This window comes from Sceloporus undulatus, chromosome 4 (genome assembly GCF_019175285.1).
Source record: "Sceloporus undulatus isolate JIND9_A2432 ecotype Alabama chromosome 4, SceUnd_v1.1, whole genome shotgun sequence".
Classification (NCBI taxonomy): domain Eukaryota; kingdom Metazoa; phylum Chordata; class Lepidosauria; order Squamata; family Phrynosomatidae; genus Sceloporus; species Sceloporus undulatus.
In genome coordinates this window covers 199,308,105-199,318,598 of record NC_056525.1, presented here as the reverse complement: position 1 = coordinate 199,318,598, position 10,494 = coordinate 199,308,105, and the positions used below count along the sequence as shown (strand labels likewise).

Genomic DNA, 10,494 nt, shown 5'->3' with positions numbered 1-10,494 from the left:
ACGTGAAAGGGATCTGGGAGTCCAAGTAGACCACAAGTTGAACATGAGTCAACAGTGTGACGTGGCAGCTAAAAAGGCCAATGTGATTTTAGGCTGTATCAATAGAAGTATAGTGTCTAGATCAAGAGAAGTAATAGTGCCACTGTATTCTGCTCTGGTCAGGCCCCACCTGGAATATTGTGTCCAGTTCTGGGCACCACAATTTAAAAAAGACATTGAGAAACTGGAGCGTATCCAAAGGAGGGCGACTAAAATGGTGAAAGGTCTGGAAGCCATGCCCTATGAGGAACGACTCAGGGAGCTGGGGATGTTTAGCCTGGAGAAGAGAAGGTTAAGAGGTGATATGATAGCCCTGTTTAAATACTTGAAGGGATGTCATATTGAGGAGGGAGCTAACTTGTTTTCTGCTGCTCCAAAGACTAGGACCCAGAACAATGGATGCAAGCTGCAGGAAAAGAGATTCTGAAACCGCAAGATTTGGAGAAATTAATTATATAGGAATGATCACTCCATATCAAAAACTGTTAAAATACAAGGGTAGTTAAAATAGAACTTGAAGATGTCTTTGTCTAAAATAGATGAACAGATGGAAGATATAGGATGACTGATCCATAGTCTAATTTTGTCCAAAGACAACTGGAAACTATTTTGTGCTCTATGGACGATGTATTCTACAGTGATCTTTCCATACCTCAATTGTCATTATATATATGTAATATATGTTGGACCACAAATAAAGGGATGAAGTTCAGTGTTTCTGCCCAGGGATATAAAAGAAATTGGGAGGCTGTTGTTCCTTTACTGGGGAAATTCTAGAGACAAGGTCTACCCTGTCCGTGTTACCTTGCAAAGTAACAATAAACTTGTTCTTGTTTCAATCCTCACAACTCTTGCTTGGACACTGGGTATTTTTTGAACAAAAGGGAACATTTGCCTTTTTTCTAGGTGTTAACAATTCCACCTAAATAGGTAAGGATTGTTCGACAGTGGAACACACTCCCTCAGAGTGTGGTGGAGTCTCCCTCCTTAGAGGTCTTTAAGCAGAGGCCGGATGGCCATCTGCTGGGGATGCTTTGATTGTGAGTTCCTGCATGGCAGAATGGGGTTGGACTGGATGGCCCTTGCGGTCTCTTCCAGCTCTAAGATTCTGTTTCTGTGTGGCCATATGAGTTACCCTATGTCATGAAGTAGTCATCTTTTCATCATTAGATGGATTGGATGAACCACCACAAGATGGAGTTCTAAGCACAGCTTTGCTTCCAGGACAGCTGAACAAATGGGAAGGGAAGAGGGCCACTTTTGTGTGAGTCACAGAAATACTCACAGGCACACATCAGTTAACAAATCCCCAAACACCGAAAACATTTTTTACAAAGTCTTTTTACACTGCCAGGGCAGTTAAAGCGGTCTCAAACTGGGTTACTTCTGCAGAGTGTTTTGGACCACAGCGTCTCAGTGTGATCAGATAAGGACTGTGACCGAAGTGTACTTAATAGAGAGGAAACTGTAATGAGCCTGCAACTGTTACATGAATGTAACCCCACTAAAGTACCTAAGCTACTTTCTTACTGAACGTTATTTAATAAAGTTACTGTTTATTTATTGTAACAAATGTCTCTGAGTGTATTCTCTCCACTCTGAAGAAAGGCAAAGAAACAACCTAAGAGGAGTATACTTGGGCCCCTAGCCTTTATACACTTAAAAGTAAAGCTTTTCTCTTGTCATGAATGCCTAGTGGTAACTGGCTTCCAAAACACACTGCAGAAATAATCCTGTTTCAGACCGCTTTAACTGGCCTGGGTCAGTGCTGGGGAATCTTGGGAACTGTAGTTTATTGTGGCACCAGAGCTCTCTCTGACAGATTAGTCTCAAATGTCTCACCAAACTGCAGCTCCCAGGATTCCCTGGCATTGATTCCCAGGGCAGTTACCTTCTGCGGTGTGTGTTTTGGGAGGGGACCTCAGAGCACTGCCCCCTCGCGGCGGCGCTGTAATACCTGAAACACCATTACTGTCTTTGTTATAATGGCTGTCGACGCGCACTCTGAAATCACCGACGCGAGAGCACTCTCTACTCTTTTATATATTTATTATTGGATCTGCGGTTAAGATGCATCCACAACCGGAAGTGGGTCTCCGTCCTTTCCCTTCATGGGTCCGGGCGGGATCGAGGTCCCCTTGTCCGTGGGTTCCGCGTCTGCAGAGGCACCTGCTCTCAATACCGCCCTTCTGGGGGCGGTGGGAGTGGAAACAAAACCCAGGCTCTCCGGAGAAGGGGAGAACGCCGCCGCCGCCGCCGCCGTCCCAGCAGCTGCCCAGAGAGAGAGGCCAGGTGAGAAGGGGCGGGTCGGTCCTCCTTTCATCCCCCCCCCCCAAGGAGACAGAAGGAGGGAGGCAGCAGCTGCTACTGTGTGTATGTCTGTATACACACACACACACACACACACACACTGTATGTACACAGAGATATACACAAATGTATATGTATGTGTGTGTGTATATATATATATATGTTATATTATGTGTGTGTGTATATATACACACACACACACATCCATGTGTATGTGTATATATATATTTGTATATTTAGAGAGAGCGAGTCACACACATACAAACAAAACATACGTGTATATATGTATACTGTGTATATACACACAGGTATACACAAACTTATATGTGTGTGTATTATATATTATGTATATATTGTGTGTATGTGAATATATATATATATATATAGAGAGAGAGAGAGAGAGAAAGAGAGAGAGACCAGGATATATATACATACACACACACACACGTATATACATACATATGTATATGTATGTATATGTGTCATAGACACAAACACACACATATGTGTGTGTATACACACACACATACACATGCATCTCTCTCTCTCTCTCTCTCTCTATATATATATATATATATATACATATATACATATATACACATATACATATGTATGTACATATGTGGCTGTGTACATATCTATATACACATGCATATATGTGTGTGTGTTTATATATCTACATACACACATATGTATTTATAAATACATATATGGATGCATACATGGATGATACATTGGCTATTATATATATATATATACACACACATATATATATGTGTGTGTGTGTATATATATATATATAGGGGTGTGTGTGTATCTATATATGTATTTATACGGACATATATTCACATACATACATATACATACCTATACATATGTTGTTGTTTTATTGCATCTTCAAGTCATTTCCAATTTATTGCAACCCCAAGGAGTATCATGGGTTTTTTCCTGGCAAGATTTGTTCAGAAGGGGCATTGCCTTTGCTTTCTTCTGAGGCTGAGAATGTGTGACTTGCCCAAGGTCACGTGGTGGGTTTACATGGCTGAGCCGGGATGTGAATCCTGGTCTCCAGAGTCCTTGTCCAGTGCTAGCTCCAGACACACACACACCTTTGTTGTTATTGTGCCTTCTTCATGTCATTTCTGACATATGGCAACCCTAAGGCAAACCTATCATGGGGTTTTCTTGGCAAGTTTCTTCAGAGGGGGTTTGCCATTGCCATCTGAGGCTGAGAGAGTGTGGTTTGCCCGAGGATACCCAGTGGGGTTCCATGGCAGAATGAGGATTTGAACCCTGGCCTCCAGAGTCATAATCCAACATTCAAACCGCTATGCAACACTGGCTCTCATACACACACATGCACACATGTGTGTGTGTGTGTGTGTGTACATGTACGTGCATGTATGTGTGTGCATATAGCTTGTGAACACTCTGTCAAGTTCATCTGTGCTATTTTCTTGTAACCTTCCTTGCAGAGTAGTCAGTACTGTCCCCATGTTGTAGATTTGGGGCTGAGAAAGCATGGCTCTGCTCACCAAAGGCCAGCTAGGAAATTTACCGCTGTGGCTAGTTTATAATTCTTGGTTATCTCATTTGAATTGTAGCAGCTATGGACATTTCTGTCTTGCCAAAATGTCTAGCCTCTGTGGTGTTGTGTGATTTTGCAAACTTGTATGGAGAGAGAGGGGGAGTGAGGAGTATGCTGGGGTTTGAATTGAACAGAGTTATTGTCTACAAAAATCTATAGAGTTATTGTCTCTTTGTGTCATATTTACCTCTGCATGTGCCTTAAGGAAGAAATTTAGAAATCTACCTTTGAAAAGTATTTCAACTCTAAAAAACAAACAAACAAAAAAACATACCGTAGTCACCATCCTAACAAATTTATCTGTGTAAAAAGTATAAATATGTTCACTGAAGCATCTTAAAGAACTAGTTATGCATGGATCTTTGTCTGTCGCTTAGAGAAGTAAGTTTTCTGTTATAAAAATCCAGTATTAGGCTTCTGCTCCTCCAGAACAAGCAAACGATGCTGGGATACAGCACTGAAACAAGGACCTGGGGGAAATCTTTTCATAAATAGATCATGAGAACCAGTTTTCCACTGCTATTCAGTGATACATTGGATTATAATCTTTTATCATACCTTGTGCTTCATGCTTCTGCAATCACAGGGTAAACAGGTATGACAAGATCCTTAATTGCCTTTTGTCAAAACTTGATGCTGTGCATCACTTGCATTGATTTCAGTCCTTGCTGAAGTTGTTTGGCACTTTAAAGGATCCATTCCTATTCCCATTTGCCTGAACTCAGGTTCACTGGGGTTTACAAGTGTTCATTTCCAGAACTCTGGATTATCTCTTGGTAGACATGCATTGGATGGCATTAGTCTGTTTGGCCTTCTTTGTTGAAAGTGACTAAGCCAAGATGCCTGCTCTGAAGAGCTGTATTTGAGAGACTGGACAGTTAATGTTCTTTGAAGAAGCTGCTTCATGATGTTTTGTTTGTCTTTTATTTTAAACAGAATATGATAGGCCAAAATGAATCCTGCAATGCAGAACAGATACCCATGTCTTACTTAACATGCGTGCTTTACATACTGGAAGGATGGACTGGAGTGGAACACTTGGAGGAATACCTGAGTTATGTGGTCTACCTCACATGGCTCTTTACACCGCTGCTTATAGCTTTTTTGCTTCCAGCAGTCATTATTCTCCTCCTTTATGTCTCCATTGTCATTCTTCACATTTATAAGAGACGAATTGACCTGAAGGAGGCTTATTTGAGTGATTTCTGGGATGGTGCAAGACAAATGGTGGCAACGCTGTGGTATGTCCATGCAAGAATATGGAATGGTGAGTACTGTCTGAGACACTGTTCCTGTGTGTAGGCGATCTGAACTAAATTGTTCCCAGGTATAAAGGCACCCATTTGAAAGATCAATTGTTATCATGTTGATGTCATTTCCAGAATAATGTCCCCTTGCAATTTACAGTTTCAGAAGATGATATGCAGTAAATAGCATGGTGTTGTAATGACGAGACCTTATCAAAAAATCAGGAAATAGTCCACAAAGAATTTCTTAATAGGAACTGTACGTTTGTATCCTCTTTGTGTTTGACAGAAGTAGATTACAACATGACATACATTAAAGAAGCTTATAAAAATGTGTTTGTTGCTAGTTATTCATTCATTAATTTACTTTTAGACCAACTGTATACACTTTTATTAACTATAAGAGTGAAAATTCATGGGTGGGGAGAATCCTGGCATTAACAAAATAAAAAAGGTATACCATCACACAAAAAAATTAAAAGTATATAATGTGCATCATATTCAATTTATTTCCAAGACTGTGATTCAGGCTGGCTCGTAAATTAAAATAATTACAATATAATTAAAACTAGTGATGTATTCAAGTCTTTTACTCCAAGTCTCAAGTTAGGTCTCAAGTCCCTACCTTCAAATCTAAAGTCAAGTCTCAAGTCCTTCCAAGACACTTTCAAGTCAAGTCTCAAAGTGAGACTCAAGTTTATGAGCTACTTTTAACAGGAAAAAAAGGAGGAGGTGGTGGCGTGTGCTATGTGTGTTTCTGATGGAAGTGGAGATGGAAAGGAGGGATCCAGATTGTTGAAGTAGATCAGCGACACCAGGGGGACTGGGAGTTTGTGCAAAAATGTGTGATTATTTGGTTGGGGAAGAAGCAGGAGGGATATGAAAAAAACAGGAAAACTAAACTAGAGGTTTGGCTTGAGGTGGGGGTTAAAGACTACTCAGCAGCCTGTGAGAAACACTTCCTTTCCTCTGGGGAGTCTTGCCTTCGGCTTAGGATAAGCATTGGAGGATTCTTCTGTCTTAAGCCTGTTGCTAAATTTGTTTGCTATGTCCCCCCTGCCAAGAAACACTTACCACACTATAGGGGTGAGCCTTGCCTACTGCTTAGGAAAAGCTTTAGAGGATCCTTCCATCTGAAGCCTGTTTCTGAATTCATTTGCTGTGTTCCTTTCCAAGAAACACTTCCTGCACTCTTGGGGTCGAGTTTTGCCTGCTGCTAGGAAATGCTTTAGAAGATTCCTTGTTTTCCAAGACCAGCAAGTCAGTAGTTAAAAGTATGCATGTCTGACAGAGTAAAAGAGGAGGGAATTCCAGTGCCCTGGAAATCCAGAAACAAAATTAAGAGTAGAGTTAACTGGTAAAGATCATAAAAAGCTTGAGAAAAAGGTCTTCATTGGTGTCAAAAATATAATATAAATCAATTTGAAGTGAATTTGCCGTATCTTCTTATTTTTTCCAGTGTTACAGCTTTGTAATTTTTCTAGACTTTAATTTATGCTAACTTTGTGAACATTTTTAGAAGTTCACACAAAAATGTGTTCATTTGTTTTATATACGTCTACTAATACATACATAAGATTGCATGCAGCTTTTCCTAATATACATGTGTGTAACCAGTTTTCCTGATACACATTATTGAACATTCCCTTAATTAATTTGGGCATTTATTTTCCTCTCATATATACGTTTTTCTACACAGCTTGGGGGTTAGAACTTTTCAAAATTTGAGGAGGTGTGAATTTTAAAAGATGGTGATTTTTGATTTGGGTATTGGTTCAGAAGAGAGAAATTAGTTATGTTCACATTAAAATGCTAACTATACATGTTTTCAAACCTGAGGACAGCATTTCTCAAAGAGGGATATCAGTGGAGGAAAAAAATGTCATAATATATTTACTTGGCAGAGACATCCCCAGAAAGGTCTATGAAGAAGATCCTTGGGTAGATAAAACAGAAGAAGTTCACCTTCGATGAACAGGGCCTAAGTACACAATCTTAATAGTAAATGGTTTTAGCCTTTAAAAATTAAAGCCAGCACTTTGAATTGATCTGGAAACAGACTAGTTGGCCTATAGCAGTATTAGCGTGAAGTATTCAGAGTAGCCAGTACCATTTAGTAATCTTGCTGCTGTCTTTTGGACTATCAGAATTTTTTAGATTATTTTAAGAGGGAGACATTCATCTAAGAACATTGCATACCCTCAGAACAAGAAACTTATTTGAGTTTCAGTGGCTGTAACAAAGCCATCTCTCTCTGGTTATGGTTACATATTGGCTTAAACTGATAAACTGTGGTTTGTGCCACTAAGCTACTTGTACTTCCAGTGACCTTGATGGATGTAGGATAGCATGAGGAATTTCCTTTAGCCCAAGGGCCAAATTCCAGTTTGAGAAGGGAAGGGAACCATGTTTTAGCAGCAGCAGAGCTTATGGCAGTGCAGGATAAAACTAAGAAGGTAAGACCAATGCAATTGTTACCTATTTGAACATTTCCCTTAAGGCATATAAAACAGTTCAATTTTATGGTTGTTTACATTCAGATATAAAAGCTCCCTTGGCTGCAAACAAGAACTCATCTCAATGAACCAGTTTTTTTGGACTTTAAATGATCTACTATCTCTGTTTATAGATAACAGAGAGACAGATGGGGAAACCATTTGTGGTGGAGATTCTCTATTTCTGATCTAGAACTCCCGGATTGCGAATCTGATTCTTTAGGCCCTAAATGTTTAGTAGTATGCAGACTTACCAGAACAAATGGAAAGCCAATCAACTGAGTAGACAAATCAGATACTGTGGGGGTGGAGAATTGGATTGGCCTACAAGACTGGATTGAATCCAGGTATCTCCACCTTGAGGTTGGGGGCAGAGGTAATCTTTCAGATTGTGTGTGTGTGTGTGTGTGTGTGTGTGTGTGTGTATAGAGAGAGAGAGATCACTGTTCATGGTGCTTTATTAGAAAAAGAACAAGAAAAAAGTTCCCAGCCCTTCAGGCTTACAATCTAAAAAAGATACAACATACAAGGAAAGGAGATGGCAGTGTGCAAGGGGATTATGTCCAACAGATAATGCTTCTTCTTTCTTTGAGGCCAAGCCAGTTGCAGTTAGGATGGAGGGCCTTTCATCTGCTTCTGGGCATAGGCATTGTGGAACTATGCCTGCTTCTTGTATGGTTCCATTTTACAGAAGACATACTCAGAGACAAGTAACTTGGGCAAGGAAGTTAATACAAGTTATTGGGGGGGGGGTGTCTTAGTACCCGACATGTGCAAATGGTGAACCACATAGTTGTCTCCAGAAAGCACCACAAAATGCCTATTTCATGAGACAATAATCAGTAATGTTCAGAAAAAACACACAGAGAGGAATATGCCCACAACCCTGGCAGAATAGACCTCTTCACATGCACATATACACATTCTTCAGAAATAAGGCCAGATTACTGCAAACAATAACCAGTGAAATACACATACCATAGGAAATGTTCTGGAACCACAGGAAAACCACATGTTTTGGAAAAACTACAAAAAGGAGACAGCAGGCAGTACAAAACTACAACTACAAAATGAGACAGCAGGCAGTAGGTGCTCTCCAGTATTATTTTTAAGAATGTCTCTGGGGAATATGTAGAGTCCTGAAGACTTATTGGAAAGAAAGATAGAAACTTTTCTTTGCAGCATACCAGTATGTGTGCTCCTCTCGCCTTCCCCTACATATTTGTGGTTTTCCCACTTTCATGGGGGTCTGGCACCCCTAAACCCCACAAATGTGGAGGGCAGACTGTAATGACATAATCAAATTTATTTGCTTTTATTTTGGGTAGGTCATAATTCTATTATGTTGCTTTCTTGTACTTCCCAGAAACAGAAATTATTAGCACCTGTATGAATTTGACTCAGTATGCCTTAGAAAGAGATGCGTTTCTCTCTGTGAATATTTTAATTTGTTTCCAGTATGTGCACATTTAGGTGGTGTGATGCTGTTTGTTTTCTGGTGAAATATTTTTAGGAACAGATGGGGCTCCAGGGCTATAATTTGCAGCTCCTGGGGCCCCTTGAAAGACACCTAAATCCATTAGATCCCTCCAGAGTCAAATACAGTGCACCCTTGCTTTATGTGGGGGATCTGTTACGCACTCCCCTGTGTAAAGCAAATACCGCCTATGCTTGAGCCCCATTTAAATGAATGGGGCTCATGCATGTGGCAGTGTGGCGGCACGCGTGCATCATGGGCACACACCTCATTAGTCCCTATGGGATGCACTGCCCCTGCTCCCCGTGTGGCTTTTAGCATATGCTGAAAGCCCTGTAAAGCACACCTGCATATGATGCGGGCGCACTGTAAAATGGATGAAAAACAAGACGACTGGTTCCCCTGCCCTCTCCACCCCCACAGTGTGAATATTAGCTGAATTTGGAAATTAATCTCTGGAATTCCTGTAACTGAAAGTGACACAGAATCACTTGTGGTTGTACCTGAGAGTGACTGCATTTTTTTTTTTTTTGAGGGATGGGAGGAATGCCCCCTCTTCAGTTTCCCATCTCTGTTTTAAAGGGTATTTTAAAAACCAAGAATAAAACATGTCTTTCCAGACATAATTGCTACCCTCCCTTGTTTTTCCTAGTTTCAATAATGTATACTAATTATAGAAAATACCTTCCTAGAAGAAAACAACAAACTTTTTTTTTTTTTTGAATGGGGGAATGTATGTTTTTCTTGATCAGGGAGGATTTGTTTCTCAAGTTTTATAAATTGTGGGGAAGACACAATTCCTGGATTAAATATTAAACAAAATAGGCACATACTTAGTATCAAGGGAAAGGGGGTACCACAGAAATTTTCCACAGACTACATAGTGCAAAACTGCGAGTGGTGCTGCTGAATCAGGTTCCACAAAAACACAAACAGAAAAGGTTCCCACAGTAAATGAAAAAAATTACATACATATACAGTGGGGCCTCCTTATCCTCAGACTTTCCATCCGCAGATTTCAGTATTCATGGATGGCAAGCCCCTGTTGTCCCTAATGGTGGCACAGCTGCATGCACACACTGCCATTAAGGACAATGGGGGCTGTCCCTAATGGTGGTGCAGCTGTGTGCATGTTCTGCCATTGGGGATAGGGGACTTGAGGTCCTGTGGATATTGGTATTTGTGAGGGTGGGGGTCCGGAATGCATCCCCCATGGATACCAAGGTCCCACTGTATATACAATAATAAAAATAATAAAATAGTAATAATAGAGGTTAATCATATGCATTAATCTTGGGAATGCTACAAAATTAGAATGTGATATCTGATAAACTGCTA

At 40.4% G+C, this 10,494-nt stretch overlaps 1 protein-coding gene across 1 annotated transcript in view; it reads left to right on the top strand.

The window, feature by feature from the left end:
• The first annotated feature begins 2,209 nt into the window (after positions 1 to 2,209).
• Positions 2,210 to 10,494, top strand: part of LOC121929348 (transmembrane protein 68-like) — a 29,643-nt gene continuing 21,358 nt past the window's right edge. The window contains 2 exon segments of the mRNA XM_042464835.1: positions 2,210 to 2,331; positions 4,874 to 5,204. Coding sequence (XP_042320769.1) covers positions 4,877 to 5,204 — 328 coding nt within the window. The 5' untranslated portion in view covers positions 2,210 to 2,331; positions 4,874 to 4,876.